Source organism: Xiphias gladius, chromosome 12 (genome assembly GCF_016859285.1).
Source record: "Xiphias gladius isolate SHS-SW01 ecotype Sanya breed wild chromosome 12, ASM1685928v1, whole genome shotgun sequence".
NCBI classification, from domain to species: domain Eukaryota; kingdom Metazoa; phylum Chordata; class Actinopteri; order Istiophoriformes; family Xiphiidae; genus Xiphias; species Xiphias gladius.
The window spans coordinates 17,074,831-17,093,692 of record NC_053411.1 but is presented as its reverse complement, the minus strand read 5'-3'; the positions used below and the strand labels follow the sequence as shown (position 1 = coordinate 17,093,692).

General features: G+C 43.3%; 2 protein-coding genes across 2 annotated transcripts in view; one reads left to right on the top strand and one right to left on the bottom strand.

The window, feature by feature from the left end:
* The window catches only part of stk26 (serine/threonine protein kinase 26), a 33,141-nt gene extending 23,671 nt beyond the window's left edge, over positions 1-9,470 (bottom strand). Inside the window, exon 1 of the mRNA XM_040141129.1 lies at positions 8,887-9,470. Within this exon, the coding sequence (XP_039997063.1) occupies positions 8,887-8,907 (21 nt within the window). The 5' untranslated portion in view covers positions 8,908-9,470. The remainder of the gene's footprint in view (positions 1-8,886) is intronic.
* A 1,593-nt stretch (positions 9,471-11,063) lies between these two features.
* Positions 11,064-18,588, top strand: zgc:77880 (zf-DHHC domain-containing protein). Its single transcript, XM_040141133.1, has 9 exons — positions 11,064-11,188; positions 12,158-12,246; positions 12,347-12,420; positions 13,729-13,841; positions 14,084-14,145; positions 14,384-14,504; positions 14,614-14,686; positions 15,365-15,542; positions 15,645-18,588. Exons 1-9 carry the CDS (start codon positions 11,064-11,066, stop codon positions 15,734-15,736), a joined length of 927 nt encoding a protein of 308 aa, XP_039997067.1. The 3' UTR covers positions 15,737-18,588.
* Positions 18,589-18,862: the final 274 nt, after the last annotated feature.

Genomic DNA, 18,862 nt, shown 5'->3' with positions numbered 1-18,862 from the left:
GCTTGTTTGTGTTACAGGTCAAAGGCCACAGCTGCTGGAGGAGGAAGTACAAAGCATTCTCAAAAATGACCGTGGCAGAGACGCATCATGTGAAAATCTCACCACTCTTGAACATTTCCAGTTACAAAAACATGACATGTCCTGTTGCGTCATCCTTCATGAGAAACTTTTCCAAAACTCATTATTCAGACTGGATGTTTTTTTTTGTTTTGTTTTTTTTTTTCCCCCATGTGATGTATAACAAGTCTGAGGGATGTTAGTTATCCACTTTCAAATAATGGGTTTAAATATAGCAGCAATCTGGGCTTTATCTGAATATCATTTAAAAATTTTCAATACTAGTATTGACACGTTACCTGGATTACAGTACCGATACCAAAACGTTTCTTTTCTATTTTCTGTAATAAAAGAGGGCAAAGTTCTTGAATGATAAAAGGAACTGTTTCACATTTTGGGAAATACACTTATTACTGCCGAGAGTCAGATGAGAAGATCAATACCAATGCCTTATAACTTGAAAACCTTACTTAATGATTCTAAATGTGTTACTATTCCTCAACTGAGGTGCTCGTCAAAAGACGCCTGACGCCCCCGTCCCAGCCACACCTTTCTAATAATCAGAGCTGGGCAGCCCGCATCCGTCAATTTTTGTAACTTCGTTCACACCCGTTTCAGCCAGTGATTGACCAACTCTGCGGAGGTGTGAGAGTGTGGAGTGATTACTGAATCATTTAAGCCTTTTAACTTCTTAAAGCCCGAATTCCTGTTTAAAACAGCCTTATTTTTCTGATCAACAGTTCAAAACCCCCCAAAATCACTGATTTACTATCACACACGACATAGAAAAACAACAAATTACCACAATTAATTGATTACTGAAATAGTTCCCAATTATTTTTCTGTCAGTGGCCTAATAGATTAATCATTTCAGCTCTAATTTTGATCCAAAACTAACTCCAAACTCAAATTTCTGCCCAATCTGACATGACAGTTGTCCAGTGTCATAGGTTCCTAAAACTTTGTCCTTTACAGGAGCTATTTGTGACTTCGGTCTACAGGTTCTGGTCTAGGAAAATGTAGTGAGGTGAAAATAGGAGCAGAGAAGAGTAGAACTGTTCTACTGTGACTCACTCCACAGAAAACCTGACTCACGCACCATAATCAAAACGTACAAGCAGTTGGCTGGTGGCTGCTGATAATTCCTCACCCAGAAACACATAAACAAAACACTGTGAAGTGTCTCTTTCAAGTTTCAGTCTGGTGGAGCCTGTGATTATGTCATGATGGCATTCCTGAGAACTGGAGCCCTAATGAAGAAAAAAAAAAAAGGTGCAGCCGTCAAAATTACAGAGAGCAGAAGAAGAGGAGGACACTCCCTGGTGTATCATCGAGGGCCATCTCTGTGGACACGCCTGCGGATGGCTTCCCCGCAATGTCTGCCACGCTGGAGAAAACCTGTGCTGGCACTGTACCTGAGAATCACCGATTAACTGATTAACCTGCGACAGGAAGGTTCAACACAAGAGCGAGGGAAAGTTTAGCTAAAAGCGAAGAACTGATTCCCTGCAGGAGTTACAGTTTACCAGAGAGACAGGAAGTCCTCTCTTTTCTGTTTTTCTTCATCCAGAAGGGTCAGAGGTCAGCTGAAAGCATCAACTCCGGAGCCAGTAGGGATTCAGAGAGACTTCGGCGCTCTGAAGTTTGAACTCCTTTTTCTCTGATGTGTTGAAGAGCTCTTTTTTTTGGCCTTAATCCTTTAAACCTTAGCGGGTCAGTCATTATAAACTAAACACTGTTCATATCCACACATCTTCACTCTACAGCCTCGTCAAAAACCTAAGGTTTTTAAAAGATACCAAATATAACCGCTTTTATTCTGGAAAAAAGTGTATAATATGCAGTGCTATGTTACATCCAAGTACATTTACTCAAGAACTGTACTTAAGTACACATTTGACATACTGGTACCTGACTTGATCAATCTCATTTTATGCTACTGTGTCCATTTTACAGCGTGGTATTGCTCCTTTTTCTCAAATAAATCATCTGGAACACTTATCGCCCCACTGATAATTTGACGGAGATGAAATTTAGGGTATTAATTAAAATGATGTCTTGGGTTTGAATATTTTCATTAGGGATACTGAAGACCTTTCTAAGGATCAGTAACAAATCCAGTCCCTGTATATTTGGATCAGAATCGGCTGAAGTTAAACCTGATCAAATGCTAATCCTCTCTTTACTGTATTCTACTGTATTTTGTACGCTTCAACCTGCTAGTTATGCAGCATATGTGTGAGCACAGATCAGTGTGTGTGAATTCAAAAAATAGGGCTGCAAATGACAATTATTTTCATTATCGATTAATCTGTCAATCATTTTCTCTATTAAGCCACCGGTCATTCGTCTATCAAGTGTCAGGAAATAGTCTGAATAACAGTTAAAAACCCAGAGATATTTATCATAATGAAAGCCCAGGAAAAAAGGAAACCGGAAAATTTGCAAATTTGAGCAGCTGGAACCAGAGACTTCTGGCATTCTTTATTTTAAAAAAATGACTCAAAACGATAAATAAATGATCAAAATAGTTGCCGATCTTCGGTCAATAATAAAATCAATTAATCGACTAATCGCTGCAGCTCTAGTTGAAATTTACTTTGCTGCAGCTGTCAAGTGGCCAAGTTCTGACACCTTGATCGACAAAACGCACAGATTCTCTAAACTCCGACATCAACAAATCTGTTACCAAATGATTTATCTCTGATTTCTAGCTGGTGCGGCAGCTCGCATCAGCTGTCGCTAATAAACGTTAATTTCGTGAGCAACTTGGTTAGAGCTGCAATGATCGGGCAATTAATCGACTAGCTGAACGACAGGAAATGAACAAGCACCTATTTGGATAAATGGATCAATCCTTCCAGTTATTTTTCAAGCAACATATGAAAGAAATGTGATAGTATACTTAATATCTTTGGGTTTTTCACTGTTAGTCAGATAAAACAAGGAAGTAGAGTACATTTCCTTGCCCTGTGAGAACTTATAACGAGCATTTGTCAATATTTCCTGATAGTTAATAGACAAAACAATCAATTGTTTAGTCAAGGAAATACTCGGCAGATTTATCGATAATGACAATCACAGTTAGCTGCGGCCATACACTTGATGGCAGGGCCAAAATGAAACTGGGCTGTTCCTGACTTTGTGTGCTCTCTGCAAGCCCATGTCTGTACTCAGCCAGAGATCACTTGTGACCACTGCACAACTGCAAGAGGACTTTTGTAGTCCGAAGAACTCCAACAGAGTGATACCTCTTCTCTAGAAAAATGAACGAATGTCAGTTTCAGGGGTCACATTTTCCCCGGCTACACTTTCATTCAGATTACACCACTAATTCACTCTTATTAACTTAGTTTACCAAACTTAACCAGAACCTCAAGTATGAAAGTCCTTGGTATTGGCACATATCATACCAGTAAAAAGGACTTGGATCAGGACTGGGGCCAAGAAAGAAAAAATAAATAAATAAATAAAAATCAAAAAAATAAAATCATTACTTCAACATCATTACTCTTCTCATGGCAAAAACAGAAAAATATGAGCCTCAATTGGTCTTTTTATCTGTCAGTCATTCTATCAGAGAGGAAATAGCATCAAACCATCACAGGACAGTAAAACTCTCCACAGGCACCCAAGATACTAAGAGGCAATCTACCAATCATTTCACAAGCAGCAATAAAAATGTGTTCCCCGCGTGCCTGACAACGCAGAATCAGTCTGAGGGTTTTCACATTAACGGCCGCAACGTTATCAATCAATTAAACAATGAAAGTCTGATCGCACTGCATCATATCAGTGCGTCGTCAGGTTTTTTCAGGAGACAACGACTCCTACTGTCACAACATCCATCAGCAAGGCGCAGTCACATTATTATTTACAAAGGTGTAATAGTTTCTACTGCTTTGCTGCTAAATGGCAACAGCTTTTTTTTTTGCATTTTATGGTGGTGTAGTGTAAGGATGAAACTACCATTTCTGATTTATGATCTATAAATATAACTCAATATGCCAAACAGGACTGGCAAAAAAAAAAACAAAAAACAAAAGACACAGCAGACACAGATGAGTGTCTGTAAAGTGTCAGAAAGTAGTGAACAAGGTCACTAGTCTACAGCCACGCTAGCAGCTCTGTGAGGCTGTACTTAGGCACAGCAGTGATCTGAGCTAAATGCTAAGGTCAACACACTAACATGCTCACGATAAAAATGCTAACACGCCGATGTTTAGCAGGTATAATTTTACCTCGTTCACAATCTTAGTTTAGTGCGTTATGGGCACTTATATTTGCTGACTGGCACCAAATGCCAAGTACAGCTGGGACTGAGTATTTTTTTATATTTGGCCTGATGATGGCGCTGAGGGCTCACCAAAGTCACTGCAATTCATCTTGAGGGGAACATGAATGTGTGTACTAAATTTCACAGCAATCCATCCAACAGTGGTTGAGACGTTTCACTTAAAACAAAGCCGGAGCCAGCAAATGTGAGGCAGTTGAAAACAAACAAACCTCACAAGTCCTTGATTTTTGGAGCCAATGTAGATATTTGAGGTTGCACAAGTCCTGCATGCTCTTTGAAGCAAGGATCCCTCAAATGTGGTCATCAAAGACAGGGTTTCCGCCTGGTTATTGGTTCAAGGAGCTTTTCTGTAAGTGCTTTGCAAAGGCAACTGGACTGGCCTGATTATGTTGAAGACAAACTGAAGAAGCCTTTCTGACGAGACGTGAAACATCTTCAAGAACTTCGAGCAAGTCCGGTTGCCTTTGCAGAGCACTTGCAGAATACCGTGACCTGGATGACTGAGAATCTTCACAAACAGTTCACAGATGTTGCAGCTTCTTAAAAACCAGCGGGCTTTGTTTATGTCCAGACATTGCGACACGTGACGCTGATCAAGTATCAGTCACTGTCATCTCCAGAGCTGAATCAAACAGACCATAACGATTAACTGCTCGACGCAACATTTTTGATAATCAAGTGTGTGTTTAAGTCATTTTTTATTCAAAACTTACAAAAATTCACTGTTCCAGCTTCTCAAATGTAAATATTTGCTGCTCTTTTCGTTTTCCATCTTATTAAACTGAATATCTTTGGGTTTTGGACTGACTGTCAGATCGGAAAAAGGAATTTCAATATGTAAACTTGCACAGTGGAAAACCGTGACAGGCATTTTTGACTTTATTCTGACATTTTAAATCGACGAAATGGCTATTCAACAAATCAATTTACAGAGAAAACAATCAGAGGATTTACAGATAAATAAACTAATGATTTTTTTTCCTTATTTCAAATTTGAGGACAAACCACTTAGGATGGATGATCTTGTTTTCAAGGGGGCAGCCCTATTAATGTTACATTTGTTCAGAGGAGGTGGTCTGTATTTCAGGCTAGGTGGCTCCCCTCCGCTATAATTCACCGTGGGATACCCTGAAAGTGACCATAAAGACATATGCTCGGGGAAGCAAATGTTACAGTTGACCGATGAAACGCATTACTGACAGACTGTGAACGCCTTGCAAATAACAGACTCAGCTCAGCAACCTGTGTAATTATTGTACAATTTGCAAAATGACATCGGGCTCATTTTTCTGCATTATGTAATGTTTCATTCAAAAAAAAGGATGTGGAAACCAGTATACAGCTTCTGCCATGAGCCAGTAACCTGCAAAACTGTCAGCTGTCACATACTGATCAAGCTTTAGAAAACACTTTCTGAAGTGTTGAGATTATATCAACAGTATCGTGTTGTCTATTGATAAGCAAAAGGTAAAAATGAGGCGCCCTGGTGGTTCAGAGATCTGTAACTCTGGCGTCCCATGTCTGAGTCCAAACTGGGACCTTTACCTCCCTCTACAACCTTTTCCGTCTCTCTTTTATGGACCTATTAAAATCAGCCAAAGGCCCTAAGACAACGCAGCTTGACAAAGACATGAAGTAACTGGACTGTAACTCTAAAAGGCATAAGTATTCTCTGTTAGACAATATAAAGGCTGCAGCTCAAGATTATTTTCGTTAGTGTAATCTAAAAGACTGTTTTTTGATTGATTGATCAGTGTACAGATACTGAAAAAAAAAAAAATCTGCAGCGGCAACGAGCAGTTATTTCCTTTATCAATCTGCAGATTATTTTCTCAATTGACTGCTTAAATGTTTGGTCTTCAACGTGTCAGAAAATAAATAACTAAAAAGCCCATCACAATTTCCCAGAGCACAAAATGATGCTATCAAATTGCTTGTTTTGTTGAGACAACAGTCCGAAAGAAAATTTCCATTCCCTTTACCATCACAAAAGACCAAAACCGCAGCGACTGATAATCAGGACGCAGCAAAATGTTTGGCATTTCTGCTTGAGGAGGGCCTCAAACAATTAACTGAATATCAAAATAGTTGAGACAAAAATTTCTGTCAATGGACAGAATCCATTAATACATTAATTGTTTCAAATAATTGTTTTGTCTCAAAAAAAAAACAAAAAACCAACAGTGACTAAATAATGGCCATCTTAAACCTGCATTAACAGAGCTTGTTAAACAAACAGTTGCTGATCTACAAGTCATACAGTTGTGTTTCTGAGAACCTGACAAATTTATTTCCAACATTCGCTCCCCCTTTAGCTCCGTGTTTGGCCATCTGAGAAAAGTATCTCGCTCTTCAGCTGCTAGATGCTCCACTATGTTCGCCAGCAGTTCTCCAACTGTGTCCGTCGGCTGTCCGGTGCAAGGCAGGGAACGGACAGCGTCTTTGAATGAAATCCCCTGCTGCTGAAAAAAGCAACAGCAATGACAACGCTGAGAGTGAACCGGCTCATTAAAGGCTTGGGCCATGAAACCAAAACAATCAGCCGGAAGACGCCAAGACGCTCTGTAGAGCTGCGGGGAACCGCAGAGACGGGTGACGATAATCATCACCATGAGATTGAAACCTTTCGGCGTTACACAGTCATTTAATCTACTGTTAATTTAGAAATATTTATTATAGCAGTTTCAAGTTACCAGAAGCCAAAGTCATCCGCAAGTATTTTGATAAATCAATTAATCTTTTAGTTTTCCCGGCAAAAACAGCAAAACATATTCGCTACATATTTGCAGATTTCACTCCCAACAGAGAAGCTCTGCTGCTTTTCTTTGTCATCGATCACTGTAAACTTAATATTCAGGGAGCTTTTGGACTCTTTGTAGCACAAAACAAGACATTTTTAAAACGTCACCTTCAGCTCAGCAAATTTTTTTGGACAAACTTTGAACATGTCATAGACTAAACAATAAATGGAAAGAAGAACTGGCAGACGAATCAACAATGAGAATAATCGTTTGTTACCGCCCCAGCCAAAACTGGAATATATTTCCTGTTACTTAATCATTGTTGTATTACACAACACATCCCACTATGCCTCATCAATCTTCTGTGCAGGTACAACAGACGTTTCCGTCAGCCCTGGTGCTGCAGCAGGTGCTGTCGGCTGTCAGGCGTGTGTTGTTTAAACTAGTCTACGACGACCCCCCAACCCCCTCACCCCCCTCCTGGCACACCTGGGACAACGGGAGCAGGCGGAGAGAGAGAGAGCTGACAGCCAGTCCCACAGGTAGACACGCCTGAGAGACAGACAAACAGGAGGCCGAATATAACTGGCCTTCCGCACCTTGTTAAGTGGCTGAAACACAGCCAATCTGCTGAGTTACCTTCAATAAACAACACAACAATTGTAATCATTTAATGAGACATAACATTTACCATGTTACACCAGGGGTGTGGCACAGAACATCCTGTAGAAAAACACCTTGGCAAGTCCAATAAAAAGGATAGTAAACAATGCAAAGTCACTGCTGAGCAACAAAGACACAATATCATAGAGGCACAGACACACCTAGTACTTAGTGAGTGCAGTCCTATTATAGATCTGATACCGAGCTATAAATAAGGTTAAAACGAGCCTCCAGACGCAATGAGTCACTGTGGGAATATTCCATTAATATTACAGTCATGAAATCGCACAAAAAAAAGAAATTGGAAGGATCCAAAAATGCCAAAAGGAAACACTACAAGATGAGCGTATGATACCACAGATACATAATAAGTAAATATATGAATATTACAGGGTATTATAAAAAGGAGATAAACACTATAAAGCACCAGAAAGTCTGTATGGAGTACCAGCATCATGATATGAGCCACTGAATCAATAAGATAGGGACATTTTAGGAAATTCAAGAGCCAGAATATCTCTGTGGAGAACCAGAGTCACTTTAAAAGACACTATAAGAATATTATAGAGACGCCTGAAGAGAAGTACAGGCCACATGATCACTATAAACTCACATAAAAAGTCACATTTTAAGTCACTAAATTCATAGTATCGCGATATTATGGAGGTTGAACCACCGTGACATTCACAATAAGCTTCATCCGGAGCAACCAAGGTCTCAACAAGAGTCACTACGAGATTATTGCAAGGAATGAATCAAAAGTTCATTAAAGTCAACACGGAGTACGACGGAACCTGCCAAAAAAAAATCCCTTCAGAGCAACACGGTGAGCTGCTTAACGAACATTACAGGGACTTTTCTTCTCACTGGGCCCGGAGGCTGAAGACAGTCCATTTGAATAAAGAGTCCTGGAGGTTTGAATATCACCCAAACACCCGGTAATGACTTTTAAACGTATAGGAAACGGCCTGTAGTTGCACAGTCCCCCCCCACCACCTCCACCCCTCCACCGTGGATAAACTGGTTTAGTTTGCTCGTGTCGACGCCTAAAACGACCGGTATGAGTGAAGGGGGGGGGGGGGACAAAAACCCCTTCAAACCGGCCCCCGCGTCCACCTTTCCACTTACCTGCATACCAGGAACTTCCATGGTTACTTCGAAGTATGAACGCCCTTTTCCTCCGCCAGGTTTGGCTGGGGGATTTTTTTCCCCTTCTTCTTCTTCTTCTTCTTCTTCTTCTTTTCCTTCTTTTCCTTCTTCTTCTTCTTCTTCTTCTCCTTCTTCTCCTCTTCCTTCTTCTTTTTCTTCTTCTTCTCCTCTTCCTCCTTCTTCTTCTTCTTCTCCTCCTCCTCCTTCTTCTTCTTCTTCTTCTTCGGGTCCGGCTCTCTCTCCGATTTCCACCTCGACCTTACCACAAACTGGAGAAAAAAAAAAGAAAAAGTCCAAAAAGCAGGTCGAACTTCGAAGGAAACGATAGGTCCGGTAGAAAAGGGCCGTTTGTTTTCCAGGGAACAGCAGCGGCGGCGGCGGCGGCAGCAGCAGAAAAAGTGAAGAAATGAACAAACCGCAAACACACACACAGAGAGAGAGAGAGAGAGAGAGAGACACACATGCGCGTATGTACACACGTCCTGGGAGAGTCTGCAGTAAAGAGAAAAAAAAAAAAAAGTGTCGAGCAAACGGGGAGGATGACGAGCCGGTTACTTGCCTACTCCATGGGAGGAGCGACACCCGCCGTCGGTTTCACGCTTGACGATGTCTACTGCCACCCAGTGTCTTTATAGTGTCAGTGTCAGTGACTGTCCGTCTGCCGGCCCGTCCCTCTCAGAGGCTACTGTAAAACAAAGGGGGAGGGGCGCTGGTAAATCAATAAAACAAAATTTGAGGTTCGTGTTGCCTTTAGGTGCATCTCTTAAAATTCGACACCCAGGGTTTGCGCCTACGTACGCTTTAAAAAAAAAAAGATTGTGTACATTGTTCTTACTGTTGTGTTACTGTTGTGTCCCAACTGTCCGCCCGTAACTGCATTTTTTTTTTTTTTAATGTAATGAAAAATGCAAGGTACACGAAAAGCAGTTTTAAGGTACGACTAGAAGAATTTTTTCAACAAAGTTTATTTAAAAAAAAAACAACAACAAAAAAACAAAAAACATTTTGGGCTCCAAATAACAACTTGTCACGCAGTCGGGGGCTTTTATGACCACTCAGTCCAGCTAGATACAATAGGCAACATATAGTAAAATGCCAAATAATGTGAAGTAACTAGTATGATAAAATACATTTTTAAATAAATAAAATAATAAAAAAAAATAAACTAAAATGAAATAAAATTGTTGCACAGAGGAAATCAAAAGGAAAACATTTGAACCATTTTTTTTTTCTGTGTGTAATTTTATTAAATTATTTTCACACATCACACATCCACACATCCACACAAACACAGTATAATCCAACACGGTACATGGACGTGAAAACCCAAGTCACAAAAAGAAAGAGACTGTAAATAGCATGTCGCACAAAGAAGTCCTGGACTTTCAGTAAAATTAACATTTTTCAAAATTAAATCTATAAGAAAATATTGCCAAAATTCATCACAACAAGATCTGTAGGTTATCTGGATTAACTTGCGCCTCTCAAGTACAATCATTAACCGTGTCATAAAACTAACCAGCATTTTTTTCTGAAAGCTGAATCTCTGACTGTCTTTGAAATTTTTAACAACATGTACCACTGTTTTTAAGCTATTTCCTGTATCCTTAAAGACTCTCCCAGTCATCCCAATTAAAAAAAAAGGTTATCTACTGCACAGGATAAAAAATTGTTTACCATTTTCCAAGTATTCAAAAAGAAAGATGGTACAGCCATCTCACTCTGTAGGACGTACACCAAAACTAAAAGGTTTTATTATCGAGTATCCTATATTTCTCATTTGTACTACTCTCAATAAATCTGTTTATATTTTCCTGTACTGTACAAAAAGAGCAAGCAGATATATAATTTCAGGCTACCATCTCAGTAGAAGGTTGGATTCACGGGAAACACATTTCAATGGGGAATCTACTCCCGAGTCTTTGAATCTTACAACCAGCCAAAGAGCCGCCGGTGACGAACTGTTCAAGTGTAATTTTTACGACGCTCGACCCGACAAAAAAAACAACGAAAAAATTCATCTCGGTGGCGTGAACTGGCCCTTTAAAACTGAGAGCCTGTGGTTTCCTAGGGTCAGGGAAGGCAACTTCAGGTTTCGAGCTGACGTCACGCGGAAGCGGCTGCGGGGGCGGACAGGGGGCGGAGCCCGGCAGAAGATGGCGTCTCTGCGCTGTAGGCGAGACCCCTGCGGCGTTATCTGTCTGATTTTAACTTATTTCAGCGTGTTTTACGCGGACTACGTGGTCGTACAGTATGTCCTCATCCCCACCTACTCGGGCAGGTCGGTACTTTGTCTTTCTGTGTCGCTTAAACCCTTAAAAAAAAACCCCGACATGGCGCCTGCTCCTCTGCGCTGTCTCCATTCATTTGACAGGTCGGACAGCATCCTCACGCTTTTGTTTCCGCTGGTGAATCGATGTAAAGTTTGTTTTTGTTTTTCCGACAGCAACGTGTAGTTAGACGAATGTCGGTAGATGTCGGTGACCGTGTTGTATTGAGGTGACACCGGATGACATGTGGGTTTTCGTTTGTTTACGAGCTGAGGCGTTTGATCCGCACCAAAACAGTCAGTCAGCTGTTTGGTTTCCGTTAGGGCTTCCCCCTTGGAACGAGGTCACGTTCAGAATTGTAGTAATTTAATGTTGACTTGCTTATCGGCAAAACATCCTACCGTCTAAAAACGCGGACCACAACGTTGTTTAAATATAAGAGAGGCGGCCTTTCCTTCGGCGTATATCTAAAACAGCACGAAACCCTTCTTCATATGAAATTTGAAACTTTTCTCTGAGGTAACTTGCTGTTCTCTCCTGGGTCTTCCCTCAGACTAAACGCAGTGGCTTGGGGTGCAGAGCCGTTTTACCATCACCTCAAAGGGATAATTGATAGTGAACTGATAATTGTGCCGAAGACAGATCATAGTTCTTATCTCTTACTCATTTTATATTTCTCCTTTGTTTTTTTTAATGCCAAACGTTTATATCAATGTAAACTGAATATTTCCAGGTTTTTTTGGGGGGAGTTTGGACTGTTTGTTGCTCGAAGACAAGTTATTTGAAGACATCCCTGTGGACTCGGATGCGCAAGGTCCCCACTTTTCTGCCATTTCAGAGATGAAACTAATCCACAGATTGGTGGACGGTTGTGAGGATACCGTTAGTTGCAGCCCTGCACGTATCGGAAGAATACATGACAGCAGTGCAGAGGGTGAACTCCTGTTCTGTTTTTATGAAACTCCTTCTCTAACTGACAGTGTGTGGTGCACTCTCCACGGATCGGTCTTCAACCTGATTCTGCTGCTGCTGCTGGCCTGCCACTCCAGAGCCGTCTTCTCGGATCCCGGTCAGTAAACCGTCCACCGTTTCGCCTTAGTGCTCAGGTTAACAAGTCGAGATGGGCAACCGGGGGAAATGCTGGGCTGTCTGTGCGTGTTGTTGTCCAGGTATGGTGCCTCTGCCCGACACGGCCATAGACTTCTCCGACCTGCGCTCGCAGTCGTCTCGGATGAACGAGCGGGTGAGTCTCCGTCTTCTGTCGCTCTCCTCTGTCCAAAGCCCCTTTCCCCAACTCACTACACTGCGGTTAGACCACATCCTGACCCCACAATGACTGGTCCAAAATAAGTTCAAGGACAGTTTTGGTTTTCTTTAATTTAACATTTTTCCGGGGTGACTTTTTTTTTTCGTGGGTCCATTTGACACTGGCGCTGAGAGAAACGCTTTAAAATAAGAAATAAAAGAAAAAAGAGAAGTTACAAGCGGATTTTTCCACCTTGGAAGCCTTTCTGTCGCGAAACTCAACAGTAAGGTGGACAGAGAGCCCAGAACCCGAGCTAATAATAGAGAGGGGGGGGGGGCATCAGGCAGATTACAACCACACCGTTAACGGCTACGTCTTTATCCCGGGTGAGACTCCGTGTCTACGGCCGTTCCCTTGTCTGCTCCGGGGCTTGTAATTATGTACGAGCTCGGCGACAGATGTCTGTACTCGTGTTGGGGGGGGGTATGACTCTGCCCCACAACTGGACTAAGAAACCGAAAACTGTGTCGATGTGCGTGGATGCCACCCCCCACCCCCCCGGACCGCCGTGGGGGTCACAAACCGGATAAGGTCGTCGCGGTAAATATATACCGGGACCAAAACCTCCTCCGTCTGCAGGTCGCTGATGTTGGTGGGCAGGTGACTGCAAAGTGCAACCGCAGGGTTTTCCAAGGGTCAACATTTATGCATGTGTAGTGTTTTTGTTGGGTTTTTTTGGCCAATCAACGGAAGATTCACCAACAACAACTCTAATAACCGATTAATCGTTTAAGTGATTTAAATTCGAATGTGACGATTCGCTGCTTTTTCTCTGCATCACGTGTTATCTCCGAGTTTCTTTATGTCGCGTGTGTCTGCGGTTGAAAAAAATGACCATCAACTTGATCTGTCGCTATTGGATTTTTTTTAAAACCCAGTAGTGATCATGCTCTGTTTTTTTTTGACTGTTGGTTGGTTAAAAGAAGCAGTTTGCAGCCATCGTCTTGGGCGTCAGGAGCTTGCAACAGGCAGTTTGGGTTTTTTTTGTTTGTTTTTTTTGAGGACTTCTTTATTCTAATGATTTTTCATTTTTAAAAAAAATCCGCTAATCCAAGTTGATGGTGCAAAAGATCGATTTTGTTCGCTGACCAGTTTAAAAAGCTCTGCTCTGAGCCGAGATCAGGAGATACAGACAAGCTGAACTAGGCTAATTTAAAACACTTTTGATGATGTCCCGCTCAGCCTCTGGGACGCTGAAGAGGCCAGATTCAGGGTCAGTTTTACCTGCTGTCCGGTCGTTCTCAGGGCTGCGAGGGCTGGACGGTGTGCAGTCGCTGCGAGACCTACAGACCTCCCAGAGCGCATCACTGCCGCGTCTGTCAGAGGTGCATACGCCGCATGGACCATCACTGTCCGTGGTGAGGAAACGCCGTCACGCCAGCCTCTTTGTTTCACACATCCCCCTTCTCCTACCTTTGCTTTCCTCTTTTTAATCCCCTGCATCTTTGTCACGTCTCAGACTTGTCTCTTCTTCTTCCCATCTCCCCCTTTTTCTTTCTTTAGTCATCTTCAACTTCTTCTCATGCGTTTCCTAATTTGCATGTTTGTTTTGTTTTTTGTTTGCTTGTTTTTTTTTATGTTTTTATTTTTTTATTTTTAGGATCAACAACTGTGTCGGGGAACTAAACCAGAAGTATTTCATCCAGTTTCTCTTCTACACTGGTGAGTGCACTCACAGTGTGCCACAGCGTCTTTACATTAGCGTTGCTGGAAGAAACCGAGGGTACTCACACGCCGGATTATAGCGGCCACTCTACCGAGCGGGGAACTTTTCCGCCATTGCCCCCTCGCGCCCGATGAGGTGCCGCCGGCGCCGCTTGGACGGCGTGAGGGCACCTCGACCACCGCCGCAGGCGACGCTGCTGATAATGTAACCGCGGCTCTGTCTCACCGTGTGCAGGCGTGGCCAGTCTGTACTCCATGGTGCTGGTGGTGTCGGCCTGGGTGTGGCGGATCAGGAACGAGAGAGAGGGCGATGCAGAGAAAGAAGGAGAGGAGACGCCCAGCAAACACCTGATCGTGTGAGTGGTCCAGCGAGGAGTCTTATTCAGTCTCATTTACATTTGAGTGAATTATATTCTATTAATGTCATTTCTACTCCACTATTCTCTCTCTCTCTCTCTATTTCAGTGCTCACTACATCATCCTGCTGGTGGAGTCTGTGTTGTTTGGTGTATTTGTCATGGTTATCTTCTATGATCAGGTACACACACACACCCGCTCTGTGACGTAAACACACACTTACATTTATAGATAACTGAGTGATGCAACGAGTCTGTGTGACTTTATCCACCGGGGAACTACAAAAAGAAAAAGTTCTCAGGCGTCCAAGCCCCAAGTCATTAAACCCTGCACACACTCACCTTCCTGTTTTTATTGTTTTCAGGCTCCTCAGTTTAATTCCCGGTCGCCTAAATCCCTTTTGCAGCTCCGGCTTATCTGTGTATTGTATTTTATGTAAGTGAGGCTAAAGCGTTTCCTTCTGAAGCGGCCGCTCGCCGTCGAGATTCGACAGTCGCGCGGGGGAGAAGCCCGAGATGCTTTCCTCCTGCCGCTGCGGCGTGAAGTCGACCGATGCGGCCCAAGACTGTTCGACATCCAGCGACATACGGTTTAACCCGCGGCCGAACGCTGGGGGCTGTCGAAAGGTCGCCTGGGCAGCGTAGGAACTCAAGCTGAGGTGGAAGTAGATGAGGCGAATCTGAGGAAAGGCAGATTATCCGAGAGAGTAAATGACCAAGAGAATCACAGATTATCATCAGGTTTAACTCCTGAAATACTGAACATCTGTTCGTATCTGATGACGTTTAACAGCGTATGAGGCTTTAAGGAAAGTCTGTGAACTTTGTTGAGTGAAAATCTCATTGTCTCTCTCCTCCAGTTGGTCTCCATAATCACAGACGAGACTCCCATCGAGCAGATGAGGAACAGGCTGATGATCAAGGACCGAGGCCCCTCATCTTCCTCCTCTTCATCCCCCTCCTCCTCACAGCTGCCTCACCACCCCTCGCACACCCGCAAGCCAAAGCTGGCTCTGCTGCGGGAGGTCTTCGGAAGGGGTGGGTTTCGTCTCCTGCTCCGTCGGAGCTGCAGCCGCTCGTTATTCTCCCGAAACTGCTAAGTGTCAGTTCAGCTGTCTCGCCTTTTGTTCTTCTCTCCAGGCTCAGTCTTTTGCTGGCTTCTTCCTCTCCACTCCAGCCCTCCGTCTGTCGGCGGCATCGCCTACTCCGCCCTGCCCGACTACAACGTCTGACCTCTGACCTGTGGGAGCGAGAGGGGACGAGGAAAGAATGGCGAGGAAAGGTTTTGCCTGTGTGTGTGTGTGTTTGTGTGTGAGAATGAATTTTCTGCCTAACCACTATGTCTAATCCTTGGACCTGAGAGACCAAGAGGAAGGAGGATGAAGGCCGAGACGGGGGACGAATGATGAGAGAGTGAGTGTGTATGAGATGAGGGAATGTGCTGAGTGTGTGTGGTTTTATCCCCCAGGACTTAAAAAGACCCCAGACTCGTGTAAATCTCTCTCCCGTCTTTCCTGTCATGAAGGACGAGCACTGACGGTCCCCCTTTTGCTCTGATCTGTAGTTTAACTACCAGCTATCTTTTATTATTGTGACAGAAGTGGAGGTTTTGACGCCGTGTGGACACCGGGGTTTGACTGACGCGCGTTTAACAAGGCTGATATGGATGTTTTAGCGCCACAGCTGCTGATACTGGGTTTGTCAACCAGCTTCACGCTCACCAGTTTAGATTTTCAGATTTCTCGCCTGTATAGCAACATTTGTTCCGTCATGAGACATAAAAACTGTCCATAGGAACCCAGAGATGCTGACAATGGAGCCCGATACACAACGTTAAAATTATTCATCTGCACCAACGGGGGCCGTGTTCAAAGAACATGCAAACGTGCTCCTGACGTTAAGACAGCAAGGTGTATTGGTCTAACCCGCAACGTTTTTTTAAGCTCCGAGAGAAGTTAGAGGCGGTCCGGACGACTCCGTAGTCTGTCAGACCTGCCCGCAGTCGGAATGAGCCTTGTAGTGGCAGCGTGAATTTCTCCTAAGATACAGTAGAAATGGCAAAAGCTCCCGGCGCCTCACCAACGAACCGAAGCGACCCGGTAACACCAGAGATGGTTCACACGACTCTACACCAGTTGGACACTGGAAAAATACAGTTTGCAGCGCTGATGAACCACGAATTACTCGTTAAACCAACACTACATTAAGTATTTATTTAATAATTAGATAAATAAAGGTGATTTCATGGCCATCACTGGATCGCACGGTAAAATTGATGCTATATGTAGAATTATTCCATCAAAGGATAAATCTTTTCGGTCAATAGGTTAAAAAAAAAAAAAAAATCACAGTATCAACATGCAGATGGTGTTTGATTCATTTTACAGCTTATATGACATCTCAATAATCCTTTCTAATTCAGTGTCATTTGTGACTTCCACACACGTTGTACATCGATGAATCTTTAATTTCACAGTCGAGAACAGGCCTGTCACCCGTCGACCAGTCGCTGCAGACATCGTGAGTCGGTTCGTACAAGAAACCGGGTCGACCTCAGCCCTTTTTCTTAAAATCGGGGCCCCTAGCGGTAAGATGAGAGGCCTGGGTCGTACAGCCCCTGAGCAAAAGGGCCAGGTGACGTGTCAGCCGAACCCCGGCGCGTTTTCCGTGACGGTTGAGTCGACCTCTCGCCAGTATTAACGCCAGCAGAGGTTTTTAGCGCATAAACTCTCTGTCGTCAGCTCCCTCTGACTTTGACAAGCCGGTCAGGAGCAGCGGTCTCTCAGCGTTCGTAGACCTTCAGCCCCTGAATGGAAACGGATCAAAACTGCCCTTCTGGCTGTTGAGACCTGGGAACGCTGAGAACACTTTGCCCCAAAATTAGTCTCTTACTGAATTATGTTATGTTTTGCAAGATGGCAGAGAAATTATTTATGCTTTTTTTGTACAGAATCAATTTTTTTTTTTTTTTTTGGATCTGGCTTAATGTCCAAGTCGAGCTTTAAAAAGTTTCCAGGGATGCACTGATATGGCCTTTTCAAGCTGAAATCTAATATTATTCCATCTGTATCGGTGCAGCTCAGTGAATTAACAGGTGCAAAACAGGTTGAGCTTTAATGTTTTTCGAGGTTATTGATTCATTCACAATACTTTCACCGCATGCTGGTATACTCTATAATGGCCAAAAATATGTGGACGCCTGAACACTACACCCATATGCGATAGCTCGACGTCTCATTTCAAAACCATGAGCGTTAAGCTGCTGCTATAACGAACTCCACTCTTTTGGGGTTTGTTCTCATTCAGCCACAAGAGCGATAGGGCGGTTGGGTGATCTGGCCAGGTCTGGCTCTCAGTCCGCGTTCCAGTTCATCCCAAAGGCCTTCGACGGGGTTGAAGTCAGAGCCTCGTGCGGGTCAGTCGAGTTCCTCCACGACCGAACTGGGAAAGCTATTGCTTCAGAGAGCTGGCTTTGTGCACAGGGGCACCGTACTGATGAAAGAGGAAGCGGAAATCCCAAAACTATTGTCTAAAATCTCTTTGTATGCTGTAACGTTAAGACTTCCCTTCATTGGAACTAAGGAGGCAAGCTCAAACCACAAATATCAGCCCTAGACCACATGTCCACATACTTTCGGCCACATATTGTACTAGTGCATCTCTAACGTATCTCTGTTTCTGTTACCGAGTTAGGTGAAGGTCCTCCACCTTAAAACAAACACCAAAAGACACTGCAGGTCAACGTATTGTCTGTGATTTATTTGTTTTTATTCCCAAACCAGCCACTGGAGCTCGAGACCTCAGTTCCGCCACGACAGAAACACTAGAGGCATTTTTAACGAGGTGACAAAAACTAGCTACCTGTCCTCCGTTACTTCCTGTGAATGAATACACCCACACTGATGAAGGGTGTAGGAACAAATGAGGTCTGTTGGGAGTTTGATGTGACGCCTTGGGGTTCGTAACGAAACAGGAACTGGAGAATGTCCACAAAGAGATTCCTTTTTGTGTTTAGTTTAATTTTTTTCCTCATTCCTGTGTTGATTTTGAAGGACAAAGATTTCAGTTTGACGTGCTACTAACTAAACTGTGTTACACTGTGTTACACACACACACACACACACACACACACACACACAAATATAAAAACAAGCATGCAAACTGGGTGTGATTGAAGATATGAAAAGCGTGAGGGTGCTGGACAAAAAGACGCAGGTACTGTTGTCGTACTACCCTTAAACTCTATCTTTAACCTTGGAGATGGAAGTAATATTTTGTGTCATTCCTCATCAAACCACCCCAGTACAAACACACACACACACACACACACACACACACACACTCACATAACACACACA